General features: G+C 30.7%; 2 protein-coding genes across 2 annotated transcripts; one reads left to right on the top strand and one right to left on the bottom strand.

Annotated features, from left to right (window-relative positions):
* Positions 1 to 1,886: 1,886 nt before the first annotated feature.
* Positions 1,887 to 14,611, bottom strand: LOC111683787 (ubiquitin domain-containing protein 1). Its single transcript, XM_023445892.2, has 4 exons — positions 14,017 to 14,611; positions 13,683 to 13,932; positions 2,680 to 2,920; positions 1,887 to 2,615 (listed from the first exon to the last, which is right to left on the bottom strand). The coding sequence occupies exons 1-4, from the start codon at positions 14,099 to 14,101 to the stop codon at positions 2,442 to 2,444; spliced, it is 750 nt and encodes a 249-aa protein (XP_023301660.2). The 5' UTR covers positions 14,102 to 14,611; the 3' UTR covers positions 1,887 to 2,441.
* A 4,323-nt stretch (positions 14,612 to 18,934) lies between these two features.
* Positions 18,935 to 20,905, top strand: LOC111683782 (single-strand selective monofunctional uracil DNA glycosylase-like). The gene is made up of 2 exons (XM_023445885.2): positions 18,935 to 19,162; positions 19,979 to 20,905. The coding sequence occupies exons 1-2, from the start codon at positions 19,148 to 19,150 to the stop codon at positions 20,519 to 20,521; spliced, it is 558 nt and encodes a 185-aa protein (XP_023301653.2). The 5' UTR covers positions 18,935 to 19,147; the 3' UTR covers positions 20,522 to 20,905.
* Positions 20,906 to 21,106: the final 201 nt, after the last annotated feature.

Here is a 21,106-nt window from a genome sequence, read left to right as displayed (position 1 = left end):
AGTTCTAGTTCAGTTCTAGTTCAGTTCTAGTTCAGTTCTAGTTCAGTTCTAGTTCAGTTCTAGTTCAGTTCTAGTTCAGTTCTAGTTCAGTTCTAGTTCAGTTCTAGTTCAGATCTAGTTCGGTTCTTGTTCAGTTCTTGTTTAGTTCTAGTTCAGTTCTTTTTCAATTCCTGTTCACTTCTTCACACTTAACTATAGTTAAGTTCTATGTTCCATGAATATGATAAAGGGGAGATAATGTAATTCGTTTACAACTACGAGTTATCAAAATATGAAACTGATCAGAAAAGTAAAGAATCTGAAGTCGTCAATTTCCTATAGCAGTTCGTCACCTTTTTAATGTTATTATTGCCAGAGCTCATGACGTTCTTTATATTAAGATGTTACAGTGCCAAAGCACACGACTCTATGATTAGCAAATAATCAAGAATTGTGTTTTTTGAGACGACATTTCGTTAGTCTAACACTAGTTCCACACTTTAGTTTAAATTTTTGTTTAAACATTTAGTTTTCATTAATAATCATTGAATTGGTTATTGGTTACAATAATGTGACAAAATTTTTCTTACACAGTGTAATGTTTTAGACATTGAAATTAAGTTTCCTCTAAACTTAGCACTGAACTGTAAAAAAGAAATGATTTAATACAAAAATTTACAGCATTGCACTAAAATATTTAGAATGATTAACACAATGACGTCAAAATAACAACAAGAATGAAAAAAGCTAAATAATAGAGCACTTACAATTTAATGAACCCAGTGTGACATTACAAACCAAACATTTTAATTAACATGAACAAATTAATTTTGATTATTTTTGTTTGAGTAGTTATATTTATTTATTTTTTTTTTTTTATTTGTTTTTTTGTAATTTTTTTATTTGTTTTTGATTTACACAAAAGTGCGCTTACTTAGCTTAATTTTAAATGCAAACATTTATTGCATTTGAGGCTGCAAAAACACACAACACACACATGATGTGTGTGTGTGTGCATGTGTGTGTTTGCTAGTAGAAATGTATAAATGCAGGCATTTAAAATTGAGCCAAGAGGGCGGCGTCACTTGTTTACAAACTAAATGTTTAAGTATAAATTTAATTTCTTTTTTTTTCTGTTTTTTATTTTTGTTTTGTTTTTTAATAATTTATTAATGCAAACGATTAGTTGGTATCAGATTTGTTGTTGTTGTTGTTGCTGACATTTAATGTTTTAAATAATTTAATTAATATGTATATATTGTATTTAAATTAATTGCTTTTTTGGGTTTTGTTTTGTTTAAATTATTTTATTTATTTTGTTTAAATATGGCTGTGTACATTGTTACGCATAAAGTATTTATTTATTATTTTAAATTACAAGTAGAATTTTTTGTATGACTTTTTTTTTAAATGTTTTCCATTTATTCTCTTTTTTTTTTGCATTAAAGTTTTTAATATTTTTTTTCTTTCTTTTTGCTGTTAGTTCAGTTTAGTTTTGAATTTAAATAAAAACAATTTTTAAAAATTTAAAAATAAAAATGTTATGGTTTTGCTTTGTTAAATTAATTTCAAACTAAACTTGTATTTACTTAAAATTAGTTAATATTTTGTTTTCTTTATATTTTTTTTAATTTTTTATTTAATTTCTTTTTCTTTTCTAAATTTTAATTAAATATTAAACTAATTTCTATAAACAACAAAATTTATATTTATATTTAGTTTAAAATGTAGAAAAAAAATATATATAATAAAAAATATATTTAAATAAAAAAAATAATAATAAAAATGTACAAAAGGTATTTTTTTTAGTATTTCATCAGTTGAATTTGTTTTTGCTATAAATATAAATGTATAATTTAATAAATTTTCATGACTTTTTTTTCAAGGTGAATGAAACATTAAATGAAAATCAAAATTATTTTAAAATTTTCTTCATTTTGTTTGAGTTTCAAAAAATTTCATTAATTTAACAACAAATTTGCAACGAAATGTAATATAATTAAAAACAACAACAATATCATTGATATTTTTACAATAAGTTTACAATAGTTACTAAAATTAAACTTCTTACCATAACAAGCAGCAGCAGCGGCAGCAGCAGTAGTAGTAGCAGCAACAGCAGCAGCAACATTAGTTTTGGTAACAACAAATGTTTTATCTTTATATGAAATTTGTTCTAAGTGACAGCGTTTTTGTTTATATTGTAAATTATTTAAATTTAATTTTAAATAATTACAATTAATATTATGATTATTATTTTTATAATTAGTATTTAAATTTGTTAAAATACTGCAATTGTCAAAGCAGTTTTTTCTATTCTTGTTGCCCCTATTGTTGCAATAGTTTAATTTCGGTTTAATTTCGTTGCCAGAACCAAAGTAGTTGTTGTTGTTGTTGTTTTTATAGTAATAATAGTTGTTGTATTTATGTTTACATTGATATTTATTTAAGGTTAACATTGGCTAGCTTGCAATGGCAATACTTGTGCTATTGTCATGATTATAATGCTCTGTATTTACAATAACTTGTACAACATAACCATTTTGTATATTACACTCTTCAATGGGCACTTTATCGCCCAACAGTTTACCGCTATAAAACCATCTCTGACAGCAGGCATCAACACCTTCCATAGCCTTTTAAAATAAAATAAAATTGAATTATTTTGTTTATTATACAAATTTTCTTTCTATAATTCACCTGTAATTTCTTTTTACATTGTCCCACTGTATCTTTGGAATATACCGGTAATTTGACATCTGTCATTAATGAGGATATTCTTAGTTTTAAGAATATTTCTGTGCCACCATCAACAGGTTCGGAAAATTCGGCAGGTGAATCACGACCATTTTCTTCTTTAACAATATTTATGGGATATGATAGACAATAGATGGGTACTTTGTATTGTGTACCCAATTCATCATAACATTCTGTTAGGTAACTGTAAAAGAAAGACAAAATACAAGTTATTTTTGGTTTAAAATTTATATTAATCTAGGACTAAGTTTCTTTTTTATACCCTTCACCTTCGTGAGAAAGGTATATAAGTTTGTCATTCCGTTTGTAATTTCTATAATATAATTTTCCGACCCTATAAAGTATATTTATTCTGGATTGTTATAGTCGATTAAGCCATGTCCATCTGTCTGTCCGTCTGTCTGTCTGTCTGTCTGTCTGTCTGTCCGTCTGTCTATTGAAATCAGTTTTTAGAGGTCCCCAGATATCGGCGAGATCCTAATCTTCAATAATTCAGTTAGACATGCTTTCGAGAAGATCGCTATTTAAAATCAGCAAAATCGGTCTATAAATAACGGAGATATGAGCAAAAATCCAAGACAACCTCTGAAAATTTCATCAAAAAAGCCACATTTTTTCATGCCTTGTTAAAAAAGCAACAACAACACTGTGGATTTGATAAAGATGTACATGTGCGTGTGGAGATGTATTTGGTTTTATTCAGCTGTGTATTTTTTTGTATGTTTGCATGCTGTTCTGTTCTCACGAAAGAAAGTGGGTATAACAAGAACAAGGAGATAAAGCAGTATGTATTACGACTTTGAGGAAACACCTTTGATAGAATTTCCAAATAGGGATGATTGGCTTGTATCCATTAGAATGTTTGAGGAGTATGCAGTCTTCACTGACAAATCCAAGATGGATAGCGACACAGGTGCAGGTGTCTGTATCGCTGATATCAATATTAAATATTCTTTCAAACTTTCTCACGAATATAGCAGATCCTCCAAGCAGAGATCCTAGCGGAATCATATCGATCCGGGGTCGGTTGTGACTATTTATGTTGATAGTCTCTTGCCATAGTAGCGACGTTGCGGAATTACAGGCAGCATGAGCTGAAACCCAATGCACACCCGACAAGGAAAAGTCAAGAGAAGGGGAGAAAAACCCCAACACATCAGATGAAATCAATCTTCTGGATATACCTGAAGATGACCACCCTTATGATTCCATAAAAGATTACATTATTTAAAATGCAATCCCCATCATCTAATGATTCATTCCAGTGCCCGCACAACCATGCTACTAAAATGGTACTGTTGTTTCGACAACAGCACCTAGAAACATATTTGGTAGTCCAAAATACCCAACAAAATGGATCAGGATCCCTCTTTTTTTGAACTGCTCTATGTGGAAAATAATGTATGAATTTGAAAAGTAAACTAAACCCAATAATTGCCCCGATATATCTATATATCTTTTTGAGATGGCAAAAGCACCGAGAAAATTCCTCGAAGCGTAAAAAGGCATACTAAATCAGTACAAATCTCAAATATATTAAGACTTTCCCGATCTTTTCACACTTGTAAACAAACTTGTTCGAAGAGAGAATTATCCACCAACCCATTATTAATAAAAGGATATATCTTTCCTCGATATTCAAAAGGTACCTCTCAGAGGAGTGAATGTGAGACTAAGATTGAGTTGGGGTGATTGTGGGATGGCAGAAACTTTGCAGAAAGTAGGCAGTATACTACACTATTGCTGGTTATGCGAGGATGAGAAGGAAGTAGAAACGATCAAGCACATTATTTTCCAACGTCATATGATACAGAATCTCAGACTTATATTACCAGGGAATAGGTTCTAGGAAAAACTGTGATATTTTTAGCCCTAGCAATCTACTAGGTATTGTCAGGGAAATTAGTGACTCCTTTAGTTGGGCTTTATAAGTGGGTTTCACTCTGACTCTTTTTTATCTTTCTATTTTATTTATTTATTTATTTATCCTCTTTTACCTCTTGTATTGTGTTAGTAGTGATCTTTGTGTCTCTGTTTTTGAATCGTCACTTCTTAAGAGGAATCACAATAGACCCTATGGTCTCCGAGTGGATATACACCGTTGTTTATATGGTTTATAACCCTTTTTAATCTAACGTAATGTAACAAGAGCATAGTCTATGCTCTGGTCTATTCAAACTGTTTAGTTTATGGTAATAATGCTTTGGACCTTGAATTGGTTACATTTAGTTAGTAAAGAATTAATAACTTGACTCACCTCATCGCGAGACAGTAGTTTGTTACATTATCTTGTTTACCTTTATACTATTTACAGCTACATATGACACGCAAAGTGAAGTCAATCCCAATATCTGACAAAGAAGGAAAATTCCTACTTGAGACGTTAAATGAAAGATTTAGTCTTTTTAAAAAGCGCGTCTATTACACAGAACCATATTGATTGATTGATTAATTGATTTATAGAGATAGACACTTAACACTTCGATTCACAATTAGAGTTTATGTTCTCGTATGTCGGCAAAAGGTTTAACACATTTTTCACTAAAATATAATGTAAATTTGTTGTATCTACCCAGTTTATTGAGAGATGCAGAAAAAGTCAAGTACGACAACAGATCTGAATATATATGATAGAAAAGCATTAAGAGCATTCTGACTATTCGACGTCACATATATCTCTGATTTTCACAATTTCTTTTAGATAATAATCGCGTAGATTTCCGCCTGAAAGATAAAGGAAAATTATCCATAGGATGGTTTTTTTTGGAAATTCCAGTTCAGAGTTCCTATTTATCTGTTTGTAAAAATAATTATCTGATTTGTAAACCAGACTTGATATTCCTGACACCAAATTATTGTTAATTTATTGACTCATATTCAATCGTAACAGTATTTATAATCCTAGTTAGTTATGTTCCCTATAAAGATGACTACGTGCAAGAGAAGCCCCACCTTTGAAAACACAACCTTATAGAAATACGACCATCATAAGAAGTCCAGGTTTCTTTGGTGTCGATCAAGTGGTACTCGTGGTGCCTCGAGTTCTAGATCCGAATGTTTTGAAAATATAGATAGAGATTAAATGGGACATTGTATAACCTTATCCAGTTTATAGCATTTGTTATGGACAAAATTAACCTCCTAAAGTGATCGTATAGACAAAAAACACCGTTTGGTTGAAACGGGGAATGTAAATGCTGCCCTTGATAACTAGGAATCATCAATATAAGTTTCTAGACTTCAACATTATCTGAATAAAATGATACGTTCGATATATCTGTTTTTATTTGGCCAATAATGAAGTTGGTAGGTCAGTAGAAATTGATTATGTGATGATATGCTTCGAATCGTTCCAGTAATCATTTGAACATATTACCTTTTAATATAATTGCTATAGATGGAACTTTTCTATCAGACAAGTGCTTCATATAGCAGAATTACGTAAAACAATTTTGCATTCTTTGTCAGGGTGTTTATCAAAAACACCTAGAGCCACGTTATCTCTATATATTATGATCTTATATATATTTCTTCAACAATGATTTGAAAGCCATTTTGCCAATCTTTAAATCGATTTGGGGAATCGATTGACTAACGTACAATCTGTCCAGGTTGGCTGTAACAGGAAAAAAAATCCGGTTGATACAGCAGTTGCTGAATTGGCAATCTTTGGCAGATTGATAATCGAGTCGTTCTGTAGCGGTGATCCAATTCTCGATAATTTAGTTTTGTTTATGGTTTAGCCTAAATCCTTATAAATTAGTCTACGAGATTATATATAGACTACTGAAAAAGTTTTGCTTAAATGTATAATATATAAGATTCATCGTGTGTCAATTTGCCCAACGTCATGTTATACAAAAGATCCAAATTCCTCAAAATTACAGAAAACATTGTACAATTTACAGAAATACTACTCCGTAACGTTTTAATATGAGGTAAATTTATATATCTCAATTAAAAATAATAATTCCCAGGAAAAATTTTAGAATTTGTTCTAAAAACTACTAGTTCTAGAACGACTAAAAACAGAACCACTTCAGATTCTTAAACAACAGCCTTGGAACTAGTAGTTTCACCATTACTTCTGGAACCCGTTCTTTAGAATATTGATGTGGTTCTTAAATACTTCTAAATAGTTTTTAAGGAACGCTAAAAAAGAAACTAATTGTAGAACTAATACAATTTTTTCTGGGTTGTAATATTTGTAAAATTTTCGGAAAAATAAAAAAAATGAATTCTTAGGATTGAAATCAACAAACAAATTTTCAATTTATTTGCTCGAAATTAAGGAAATAGGACTTTAATTATATTGGAGACTAACATTAATATTTAAACAGTTATAAAATGATTCAAAAGTTTTTAGTTTTTTTCTGCAGTCAAGACAAAAATATGCACCAATCTTGCTGAAGGGTATGATAACAATTTTTTTTACTGTTTATAAATTAAAAACAAATGATTTTAAAAACAATATAAAAAGCTTTATCTGACTTCATTCACACTTATAATAAATAAAATGACGTCATTAATGAGAAATTATGAAATATTATGTGTCCAAATAAAGTAAACTACCAAATATGGAGTTAAATATAATTGATTAGAGTAATTACATATTAATTTTTTCTTTTAAATATAATAAAATTGTATTACACAAGAGTTAATTAATTATATACGTTTGGCAAACAAAAATGTAAATAAATATTAAATGTATGTTTAATTTTAAATTTTTTTTCAATTCGTAGATAGTGAAATAATAAAGAATTAAAGATTATGTTCATTTTAAAATATATGTAGATTAAGTTAGGTTGATAGGAGAATGTATACTACATCAAATCCGAAGAAATACACCTAGGCGACAATCGGGCGCTCCTTATCATGAGAAAAAAAGGAAACTGAATGAATTATTTTTCAGTGTTCAGAAACTCAGTTTCCTGAACGTAATTCCTAAGAATCTTCCAATCTGTGTTAGTCAGGAATGTTATTTCCGGAATAACATCACTTCCAAGATACTTGGACGAATGCCTGACAGTGGCAAAGAAAGTGCTCCAGTGTTTCACTGTCCACTCCACATGCTCTACATACGTCTGAATCCGAACGTCCAATTTTGCATAAATGTGCTCGTAATCCTGTGTGTCCACTCTGAATGCGTACTATCATTCTAACTGCAGACTTGCTCATTTTCAGGAGATTTTTTGTCTTGCTCTCATCAGGATCACCCCATAGGATTTTCGTGGTTCTACTTACTGTTTCATTATTCCAAGAAGTCTTATGGGATTCTTTCACCTATATTTTTATTTGAGCTTTTGTTGCGTCGAATTGTTTTGCATTTGTCAGGTTAACTGTCGCGAGCTCCCTTCCCCTTAAAGCTATTACATTTGCTCTTTCGTTACTGACTACTTCCGTGTGGTCTGGTACCCATATGATGTGAACTCTACCTCTGGGAGAGTATTCATTTAAAGCTTTTTTACAATCCAATACGGTCTTAGATTTAATTCTATGATCTGATATCGCCCTAATTGCCTTCTGGCTGTCGATAAATATATTAAGCATTGTGATCGCCATATTCAATCTATGTATCTATCTATCTAACTATCTCTCTATCTATCTATCTATCTATCTATTTATCTATCTATCTATCTATCTATCTATCTATCCATTTATCTATCTATCTATCTATCTATCTATCTATCTATCTATCTAACTATCTATCTATCAATCTATCTATCTATCTATCTATCTATCTATCTAGCTATCTGTCTGTCTATCTATCTATCTATCTATCTATCTATCTATCTATCTATCTATCTATCTATCTATCTATCTATATATCTATCTATGTATGTATCTATCTATCAATCTATCTATCTATCTATTTATCTAGTGTAAATAGCGATAATTTATTAAATATCATAATAGATTAAGGACAATATTCCATTTTCTTTCTAAACTTTCAATAAAACGTATACTCATCTATAATATTCCTTTATTTTAACTTATTGATTTATGCAAACTAATAAAATATGTATAAAAGTTATACATACAAATATTTTTCAAATACATATGTATTTTTCAAATACATAAGTTAATTGAATATAATGCTGACAACTAACAGCCGATATTTGCATGAGTATATATAATATAAATAGTGAAGAATTCACACCTGTTTATAATTTCATATAATGATAATATTTTCATATTAATGAAATCTTACATTTCTAGTCTTATTATAATAGAAATGAACAGCTATACTATATACTTTGACAAATAAAACTTATAATTTAGAATTTAGAATTCATTAACATAAATGTATGGTTTTCAAGCATTTCAAGCAAAAGAAATCAAATTGTTGTTAGACAAACTACTAAAACTAAACAATCAATGATTCCAATTAGACGAAAAGATTTAATATTAGTATAATTATAACTTACAGACAGTCATAGAGAACTTTTTTTCGAAGAAGAATGAAAGTAAAATGTCATTTAATAATACTGTCCCTTTGTTAACAAAACAATCCATGCGTTTGACCAATATATTTGTAATTCATTGAACCACTAAACATGTATATACATGTGAACAAATATGGCTATGAATGAAAACTTTAGTGTACGTTAGTAAAGTGATTAACAAGGACAACAAAATAATGTGATTGCTAAAGGTAAATTTATGTATACATATATATTTACAGTAATCTGTACAAAAGTAGCAAAAACTTTTTGCAGGTATCGACAAAAAGCATGAATGCTAATATTTTATTCTCTATTGATTCCTAATCTATAATAATTAAGGTCTACATTAAGAACTAAACATCGACAAAGTAAAAAGCTAATATTTTAATCTTCACTGATTTCTGATCTATACTATAGATCTATATATACATTTAGAACAAGACACCTGGAGCAGATTTCGGCAAATATCTCTCACATATAAGATCATTTTTTGAGTATCTACCAAGGCCATTTTTATACACTTTAATGTCTTTGTTTAGGTCTACACATCTATAGCAGATATTGGCAAAAGCTCTAGTACGAGAAACGGCCTGATCTATAGCTTATAATATATACATTAAGAACAAGACATCTGCAGGTGATTTCGATAAAACGAGAAATGCCGTTATTACTAACAACCGTTGCCTGATCCTCTTCCATTAATGTATGCATTTAGGACTAGTCATAAATAAAATATATCAATAAAGAGCATTCTCATGAGAGAACCGATTTTATGTTACAGCGGATGCTTGTATATATAACTATTAAGGTCTACTAAGTTTGTCAGTTTAATCATCGAATAAGTTCTCTGGTTCTACACAATAGATTCTCTTCTGATTCTGCGTCTCTATGAGTGTCGTTCAAAACTGACATATACGAGGACATATCTACATATATATCTCCTCGAATATGTTTCTGATTATATAGTTGGTAGAAGTAATCCACATGATATTGTATTCATTGACATACATTTCATCGTTTAGATGGTATTCCAAAATAATTTGTAAACACACCCTTACATTCCTTAGAATTTAAACATTAGCTAGCCGATCGCTTTATATTTACATAGCTAGGACTAGTCATCAATAAAATATACATATCTACAAAGAGATTTCTCATGAGAGAGCCGATTTTGTGTTTCAGTTGATGACTGATATATAATTTTTAAGGTCTTCAAAGTTCGTCAGTTTGCAAAGAGGTTAATCATCGAATGGGATAATTTTGTTATGAAAATTTCGAATCTATCAGGGATACTGACAATCTCTTAGATGGGAGAACATACTAACTACATTTGTAATACATATTAAGATGAAGTTGACCGATCCATGTACAAGAACTACAATTGTTCTCCACAATAGGTTTTATTCTGAATCTGCGTCTCTATGAGTGTCGTTAAAAGCTTACATATACGAGGATATAACTACATATGTATCTCCTCAAATATGTGTGTGATTTTAAAGTTGGTAGAAAGAACTTATTATTCATCATTATATTGTGTTCATTGAAATCATTGTTCGCGAAACTCCAAAATCTTTTTAATCAGTTTTGTTTTACCCAATTATAGTCCACTTTGATTAATATATTTTAGACGCTATGTTTCCAGTTATTTCAAGATTAACATGAAAATATTTCTGGCTTTCTAGCTCACTTTCTGATTATCTGGTTATAACTCAGCAAAAAACTCGAAGTGCTTCAAATTCAAGTGAAAAAAGCTATGAATTTTATATTAGCATGTCATTGGAGGGATGGATATTGTTCATTTTTGGCAACTTTGAACGACATATAATCTTAGTTTAAGAAGCAGTTAAAATCCGATATATGGATGTCAAAAATTTTCTTAATGAAAATTTTACTGGTTACTTAATGTACATCTAATATGTTGTTTGTAATGACTTTTCTACATCTCTTTTCTTACTTTAAACAGGGTTTTTGTTTGTAAGAAAATATTTGGTTTATAAAAGTGTAATCGCGTTTTTAGATGTGATTAAGATATAGTTTGTAAAGTATGACATCAATTATTTTTTGCTGGATATTGATACGATAAAATATAAGCAAACAATGATAAAACGTGGGCTAAAATCTCAATTAAGTTTGTATTAAATAAAATTTTAAAAAGGGTCAACAATAGTTGATCCTTTTGAAAATCTAGTTTAAACTTGCAGTATTTTAGAAATATAAAGTGAATGTATCTGATATTTTCACTTGTTGAAGAATAAGATGTTGTTGTTGTAACAGCTAAAACTATACAATAATGTACTTGGGAGGCTCTACACCAATGTCCAGCCCTAAGAATTGGGCTACTTCAACTGGATGCGTCGATAAATCCATTGGACAGAGTGAAGTAGGGTTGGCTAAGCAGTTGAATATGTGATGTGTATCATGAGGAACCTGACCACATGCAGGTGACCAGTAGTACGACATTCAAGCGGTATCCTGCGACCGCGGAATTAATGGCTTCTCTATGATTGCGCTTTAAAGCTGCCGAATACGAGGACTGATCCAGTGGATCCCGCACATATCCTTCCTGTCATGCCTCGGGGGAGTTAATTGTTAAAATTTTGATGTCTTCTCCGATGACATGCCAGGAGGAACTGTTTAGTCAACATGATATTGTGTTTCTTGACTGGGAGGACCTTCGTTCCATCGTGCAGGTGATGTTCCGAGGTCATTTGTAGGCAGCCGGTTCCAGTCCTTAGAGCGCCATTTTGGCAGCTTTGAATTTTTCTCCACTGGGTATCGCGTAGCGAAGGTGACCTCACTGGAGCAGCACAATTAACCACTGACCGACCAATCGTTTTATATGTAGCCAACAAATTTTCTTTATCCATACCCCAAGTGCTGCCGGTTAGCGTTTGAGGACCTTGTTTCTACTTCGCAATTTGTGCGTGATTCCAGTGACGTGAGCTGAGGAAGTAAAAATGCTATTAAATGTGATCCCCAATATTTTTGTGTGGTGCACGGTCAGAATTTGGGCTCCATCGACCACGATGCCAAGGTATAGGTTTACTTCCTTCGTCCAGGTGTTAAAAAGCGTGTTGTGGACGACGCAGGTTACGCGCAGTGAAGAACTGACGATAAGATGTTGTCATCATATTAGATGTTCACTCTAAACAAGTTAAAGTCCATTTAATTGTTAGATTTAACCCACAAACTATACCATATAACCTATCGCCTACAAGGCAATAACAAAATTTCGAAGATTAATTCAATACATAATCTTCAAGTTCAGTTCAAAGATTGACTCTAATTTTAAGATGTAAAGAATTGCAGTTTGTAAATGGTTTTAAGATTCATAGTTTCTCATGTTATTATTCTTTTGTCGTTCTTCAAAGTGTCTGCAAATTTATATATTTCTCTTGCGTATTTTGCATTAAAATGAAAACTAATAAATGGTTTATAGCAGATACTTGTGATTATGAAACTACTAAGGCAATATTGAAGTGTTTTCTGCTACTTTTAATCGAATTTAATATTCAGCTGGATTAAATGCATACTATTGCTAAAAGCCAAATACTTTTAAATTTAGTTTATAGATTCCATAAGCTTTCTTTTCAGTACTAAATCTCTTAGTGCTCTTTTTCCTAACATTAGTGTATAAAATGAAAATCTTACAGCAAAAATGACCATATAATTTAAAACAATATTATTGCATGTTTGTAAACAACAATTTATTGTACACATGCAGGAATTGTGAAATAACCCAAAGTACTAAAGGGACAACAAACGAATCCCCCAGGACAATATTCACATACTGCCTCAACAAAGGCAAACAAATATAAAAAACAACAAATAAACAAAAGCCAACGTCAAGCGACCAAATAAAATACATCAAAAACACACATACAAACAACAGCAAAAAAAGAAAAACATTAAAAAATAAGCGACCATACGATTGTAACCACGAATAAGCAATTAAGTTTGTGTGTAAAAATAAAAATTTCAAGCAATTAGCAACAGTTACAAACACTCCCTTCCAAAACCAAATCAAACCAAAACAAGCCAACAGCCAAAACACAAACTTTATAAAGGAAGTAAGAGACATGTTTAATGACTGTATAAATGAATGTGTTATTGATTTTTAATGCAAAAGTTTGACATGGTTAAATATCAATAACATAACCACCTCCTTTTAACCTTTACAAAGGATGTCTGAGGTTGTTGTTATTAAAAAAAAGAGCAAACATCTAACAAAAACAAATGACTCAATCAATAACTACAAATCAAAATTTCACATACTAAAATCATAAATTTGATTATAAATGCAAAATAATTTAATGATTTATAGGCCTCATGTCTCTTATACAAATAAACTTATTAAACTTAAGCAACAACCAGTGACTGTGACAAAACCAGGTTTTTAAAATCTTAATAAATATTTGCAATTTAAATCTCATCTAATAGATTCTAGCAATTGCATTAGAATGTCGTTTGTTTGTATGTTTTATGTGTGTAAACACTTACCCATTCGGCACTGAAATATTTGCACCATCCAATATGGCTTGAGCCAATTGAAAATCTAATGCCTCGGCCGCTGTAGTGGCTGCCCTCAGGGCATCCCAGATTTCTTTGCGGCCATCGAAGGCAGGTGCTGTATCCCAAAACTCATCACGTTTGGAACGCAATTGGCCCTCTGTTAAAGGAACATCTGAACGCCAGCGTATTGTTTCATGACACAAAGGACGATTTTTGCGTGCTGGTCCCACTTGGGGTCCTTAAATGAAAAACAAAACACACACACACATAACACATTAATAGCATATCTCCATAAGATGAAGTTTTTAAACTTATTTCTTACCCGCTGTCGGCGGTCTGGACACACTGGCCGATGATACACTTACAGTTTCATTATCACCACTATAACGTCCCATACAACCACCCATTTCTCCCAAAATAAAAACTAAAAAATTTAATAAAATTACACAACAAAATTCTTCTCTTTTGCAACTTCAATTTTTTGTTTTTTTTTTCCTCAAAATTTATGTGCCTTTAAACTTTTTAATATTTTCTTCAAATCAAAAAAAAGTATTTATTTATATTTTCACTTCTTCTGCGTTTCTTGCTTTTTTCTGAATGGAAACACAAATTTTGTATTTCTATTTTATTTCTTTATTTTTCTTCTCTCACTTAAGGTCACTTGTCGCTGTCACCTTTTTCATTTCGTACATATTTTTTTGCTTTATTCTTTTAATTTTGTGCTTTTCTAAATCTTAATTTATTTTGATATGTTTTATAGGGAAATTTTGTGCACGTTTATTAGTATTTCATAAATAATTTTATGAAAAATACACGAAAAAATTTATAAAAAAAAATTCAAGATATTTTTTTACTTCCGCACATATTTATTGGTTGTTCTTTTTTCGACCGTTTTCCACCGGAGCCCTGCGCCGACAAATATTAACGGCGACTGACACTAAATATGTCGGCGGCGGCTTAAAATCGACTGTAAGCCGGCTAAGTTTTCAACTACGTTTAGTTTTTAGATTTTCAACGATTTTAAATAAAAACGGAATCCGAGAGATCAGAAAGTGGGATTTTGGAAGCAAATATATTGTTTATAACAACAAAACAGAGCAAGCACAAAAGTTGTGTGAGAAATTATGCAGGGATGGATAAAAAATTCTTAAAAATTAAAAACAAATCCTTTCTCCAAGTTTTACGAGGATAGGCCTATATTTGACCCTATCCTCCACATAAAACATCTTGCAGAAAATCAGTTTCTAAAAAATTTTGCATTAAGAAAATTATCAATAACGTAAAAACAAATATTTTTTATATAGTTAAAGAACGAAAAAGTACCAGAAAATACTCCAGTTTTAATTTTCATTCCCTCAAGTCCCTGATTGCTTAATTTCATGTTTCTAGGATCAATATTATAAAAAACACAAAAAGTACCATTTAAAGAACGAAAAAGTAGCAAAAAGTCCCCTTTTATATGTCCTCACTTAATCCCGGCTATACATGCTTAATTTAATATATGCTTAGGTTTAATATTATATAAAAACTCAAAATGTACCTTTTGAAGAACGAAAAAGTACCAAAAAGTCCCCTTTTATCCAGGCTCCACATGCTTAATTGCATGTTAGGCCTGGTCCACACAAAGAAACTTTTGTTGAGAAACATTTTCTTAATTCTCTTTTGAAGTTTCCTTAATGTCCACACATATAAGCTTTCGTTTCAGAAACTACGTATTAATTGCATTGATTTGTCGTTGTACGAATGAGAAGAATAATAGAAGAAAACAAGTTTCCGAGTACGAAAAACTCCGTACCACGAGAGAGATGAATGATACTCTTTCCTAATGTGGACCGGCAGTTACTAGGTTCAAAATTATAAATAATTCAAAAAGTACCAGTCGAAGAACGAAAAAGTACCAAAAAGTCCCCTTTTATAGATTCTAATTTACTCCGGGCTCTACATATTTATTTTTTATGTTTCAAGGTTTAAGTTTATAGAAAAGTTAAAAAGTACCAGTCGAAGTACGATAATGTACCAAAAGTAAAGATTCTCATTTACTTGGGGCTTTAAATGCTTTCATGTTTCTAGGTTAAATTTTTATAGAAAACTCAAAAAGGTATCAGTCGAAAAACGAAAAAGTACCAAAAAAGTACCATTTTATAGATCCTTATTTACTCCGGGCTCTAAATGCTTAATTTCATGTTACTAGGTTTAATTTTAAAGACAACTCAAAAAAGTACCTGCGTAGAACGAAAAAGTACCGAAAAGTCTCTTTATTATTAATTTCATGGTTCAATTTCAATATTATAGAAAACTCAACTAGTACCAGTTGGAGAATGAAAAAGTACCAAAAAATGTACCTTGGTACCATTTAAAATACACATATTCGAAGGCTAGGATACCTAGCCTTTTACGGTATGACATACCAACAATGTAAAAAGGTGTCAACTAAGCTGGTTTAAAGTAAAAGCAGCGACTCGAATTAGGCGCGAAAACACGAAAATGTCTGGGGCGAAGCAATATGCTTCAAACGTTTTACACACGGTTCAAATTACAATGAGCGACTTATTATTAGATAAAAGAAAACTAGATTAAATGAAAACAAATTGATTTTATATTGTAAAATTCCATAAATTTAGCGAAAGTTTTCTTTAAATTATACAAAATATGGCAAAATTTTTAAGCCGCATTAAGCTGAAACATTTTTGGCGCCGGTGGTTTTGACATTTTGTTCAGCGGCTAGGCTTAGTCTTTTTTCGACCGTTTTCCACTCATCTACTCATTTACAGAGTTGTATATTTTGTGGGTTGCCAATGTTAGAAGTTGAAATATTAAGTTGCCATATAACTAATATTAATAATAATTGGGGAAATATTGTAAGAGGGTTAATTAACGATTTTAACAGCCTAACTAAGTATTTCTTTACAAATACCTATATTAATAAAATTTTGTGGGGGCATTGAGGTTTATACATATACATATAGCTAAGTTATGCCCTTTTTTATTAAAGAAATTTTTCGGGGCATCATGTCTTGTTAGGTCATTGGTTAAATTTTTTCGCTAGACATTTTATTATTATCGATGTAAAATTGTTTTAAAATTATATGTCGAAGTAATTTAACTTTAACAGGGGTTAAAAAACTACAATTGGGCATTTTCGATATAAAATCGTATATTTTTCACGATTACGAGTTGAAGAAGTACTTACCACTAAAGGTTACTAAAAAGGAGTTAAATAGGTAGTTTTGTTTTTGAAAAAAAACTGACGAGGACAATTGGTCTTTATGCAGGAATTTTTAGGTCTAAATAGTGGAAATTCGAACTGTTTCAAAGTGCATAAGTCTGGTAACTCTTAAACTTTTAAAGAAATGCGTCATTCACAATAGTCGTTAACTGACACAGGGTGTAGTAGATATGCATATAAATATAATCCAACCGTTATATTTTTCTAATTTAAAATTAAACGGCCCTAACTAACCAAAAATTCAAAATCGATTATTATTATTATTGATTCTAATGTATTTTAGGTGTGAAGGTTATAAAAATCGTAAGGGTTTTTTATTTATATTGTGTATAGCTCTAGAATATTATAAAAATTAAAATAGATTTTGGTTACCTCCAGCAAATTCGGGTAAATCGTTTGGCACATAATTGTTCTTGAATAATCAATGCAGATTTGTATAATGTGATTTTTATTTGTGATCAAACACATTTAAACATGGAAGTATTTTGTAAAGTTAATCCTCTAAAAAGTCTGTTACTGGACGAAAAGGGAAAATCGTATTTTTTTTTAAATTTCAATAATGTTTAACCTAAAATGGGAACTTTTTGGTACTTTTTCGTTCATCAAATAGTGCTTTCTGAATTTTCTTTAATATATTAGAAACATAAAATTTAACAAAAATGAGAATTAGAATCTGTAATATGTGATTCGTTCGTCCCTCAAATGGCAGTTTTTGAAAGTTCTGTAAAATGAAGCCAAAAGGCTTATTAAATTCGATTCTGTTAGAGGGAAATTTTTGGTGCTTTATCGTCCCTCAAATGGTAGTTTTTTGAATTTTCTATAATATTGAACCTAGAAATACAAATTTTTTGACATGCACGGTCCTGACTGACTAATTCTTCAAATCCTACTTTTTCAAAAAAACACATGAAACGCGGTCCTTATTAAATGAGAATTTATAAAAAAGATATTAAAAAAAAAAAAACAATTCTCTAGAAGGGTCTAATAGTCTACATTCTAATCGAGTATTACTTTTTGAATTTACTATCAAAATATAACACCACATTTATCTTTGTATTGTTGTTAGAAAGCTTCTAAATTTACAGAGAAATTTTCTAATGTATTAATGATAGTGAGTAGTAATTCATTTTATTCATCAAACTTATGCAAGTGCAATTTATTGAGTGTAAGTAAGTAGTTACAAGCTTTTTTAATTTACAAGCTTAATAATTATACCCTACACCACTATAGTGGGGAGGGTATTATACGTTTGTGCTGATGTTTGTAACATACAAAAATATTGGTCGATTCAGAATCATTTTTTGAGTCGATTAAGACATGTCCGTCCGTTCGTTCGTCCGTCTGTCCGGCTGGCTGGCTGTCCATGTAAACCTTGTGCGCAAGGTACAGGCCGCAATTTTCAAGATAATTTGATGAAATTTGGACCAAGCATATTTTTTGGCACAGGGACGAAGCCTATTGAAAATGGTTGAAATCGGTCCATCATTTCACCTAGCCCCCATACAACTATACCTCCCGATTTGAACGCCAAATATTCTATTATCTCTCTAAAAATTGGCACAAATAAGTTTTATATAAGTATAAATAACACTGCAGATTTTCGTAAGGTTCGGCCTATATTTGACCCTAGCCCCCATACAAAATCCCCTTCAAAAAATGACTTAAACGTCTAAAATTGACTTGTAACCATTTGTATCGCAATGAAACTCAACAAAACTAACTGTTATTTAGAAATATATCCTTTTCCCAAATTAACCAGGATCGGCCCATATTTGACCTATATAAATCCTCAATTAGAAATTTTAGTTTTTTTATCAATGAATTGCTTAAATATTTTAGAAAAATATTTAACACAAATGTTTCTTTACAAAAAATAAAAATTTTGTAAAAAGTAAAAATTTTAAAAATGTAGGGTGTAGGGTATTATACGGTCGGGCATGCCCGACTATACTTTCCTACTTGTTTTATAAAAAAAGTAAACTGCACAATAAAATATGTAATGTAGATATCAGCAAACACTGATGTAGATCCAGAAATATGGAGACAATTTTACAATTTAGAGACGCAACTAAATGAAAAACTAAGAAATATCACAACATCTCCAGAAATTTCTTATATTTATAATCCGGTTGAATATGCCGCCGATTTACATCAAGCATATTTAAAAAAATACCTTAAGGGAGGTGAAAAAGTATTATTTATTGGCTTAAATCCAGGAGCTAATGGTATGGGGCAAACAGGTGTAAGTAGTTAGAAGAAGTTCAACAACGATTTGTCTAGTGTTTTTATACCCTTCACCTTTGTGAGAAGGGTATATATAAGTTTGTCATTCCGTTTGTAATTTCTATAATATAATTTTCCGAACGTATAAAGTATATATATTCTGGATCCTTATAGATAGCGGAGTCGATTAAGCCATGTCCGTCTGTCTGTCGAAATCGGTTTTTAGAGGTCCTCAGATATCGGCGAGATCCGAATCTTCAATAATTCAGTTAGACATGCTTTCGAGAAGATCGCTATTTAAAATCAGCAAAATCGGTGCATAAATAACGAAGATATGAGCAAAAATCGGAGACAACCTCTGAAAATTTCAACAAAAAAGCCACATTTTTTACATGCTTTGTTAAAAAAACAACAACAAACACTGTGAATTGAATAAAGATGTACATGTGCGTATGGAGATGTATTTGGTTTTATTCACCTGTGTATTTTTGTATGTTTGGATGCTGTTCTGTTCTCACGAAGGTAAGTGGGTATAACAAAAACAGGTAGATAAAGCAGTAATATGTTGGTAATACATCTTATATTTGTTTGAGGCTGGTACTATAGTTTGACGGTGGTATTACAGTTAATATTTCTTTCTGCTACAGTTTATATTTGTTTGTGTGTATGTTACGTATAACATGTGTGCAGAGATACAAAATAAATAAAAACTGTTTTTTAAAACATACTTGGTGAAGGGTATAAAAGATTCGGCACAGCCGAATATAGAAATATTACTTCTTTTTATATTACTTATTGAACTGCTGCTGAAAGTAAAAATTTGAATTTCTTTCAGATACCCTTCGGCAATATTACTACCGTTAGAGATAAAATGGGACTAAATGGTACCGTTAATCAACCGCCCAACATTCATCCGAAAAGACCTGTTAATGGCTTAGCAACTACAATAGAAGAACCAAGTGGTAAACGTCTATGGACTAAATTTCAAGAATTATCAGACGGATCTCTTGATATATTCTTTGAACAATGTTTTGTTTATAACTTTTGTCCGCTTCTCTTTTACAATAGCAAGGGTGATTATGTTTCTCCACAGAAATTGAAAGCACCTTACAACCGACAAATTAGCAATGCTTGTTTACATACTATCGAACAAATATTAGAATTACTACAACCAGAAGTTATTGTAGCCATTGGACGTTATGCATATGATAATCTTAAAGCAGTAAAATATTGCATTGAAAAACGTCTATTATATCTACGTCATCCCAGTCCAAGAGCATGTACTAAAAATTGGTCAAAGATTGCAGATGAATTTTTTAAAAACGAAAATTTACTTAAGTATTTCAGAAAACCGAACAAAATAAACACAAACCGATGAAATCAGCAACCATAGAGTACATAGAAGGGAAACTCTGCTGTCATGCACCTAAGTCTGTTGTCAAAAGCCTTAGTCGTCTGAATGTAGTAATATGGTAGTATTAGTGTATTCCCCATAGTTGGCATAACCCAACAAACACAAAATCGAATGTTTGAAAAAGTTATTATATTTTATTTAATATTAAACATTTACGGTTCTTAAAAAGGAGAAATGGATGTAACGTTTGCATTAGATTTCCAGTTTAAACATTTAATAAATAATAGCATATGATTTACAATAATGACAACTTTCTACTCTATGCGTTTCTCTATGTCAGAAACAATTATTTTAATTGATTACAATTTTACTAAAAGTATTCGAGAAATAAATCACAATTTTAAACAACTAGTTGATTGTAAGTTTTTGTTTGCAGTTTGAAATGGATAAATAAGCCTTAATATATATATAATATATGTATATATTATTTTCTTTTTTTTTTTGAAAAAAGAAAATAAATGTACATTTATACTTATTAAATGTTAAGACAATCTAGCCATGTCCGTCTGTATACCACTTAAGAATATTTTAATGTGACAAATATATATT

The sequence above is a fragment of the Lucilia cuprina genome, chromosome 4, assembly GCF_022045245.1.
Source record: "Lucilia cuprina isolate Lc7/37 chromosome 4, ASM2204524v1, whole genome shotgun sequence".
NCBI classification, from domain to species: domain Eukaryota; kingdom Metazoa; phylum Arthropoda; class Insecta; order Diptera; family Calliphoridae; genus Lucilia; species Lucilia cuprina.
Note: the sequence above shows the minus strand (reverse complement) of the source record. Positions and strands in the feature narration are given on the sequence as shown.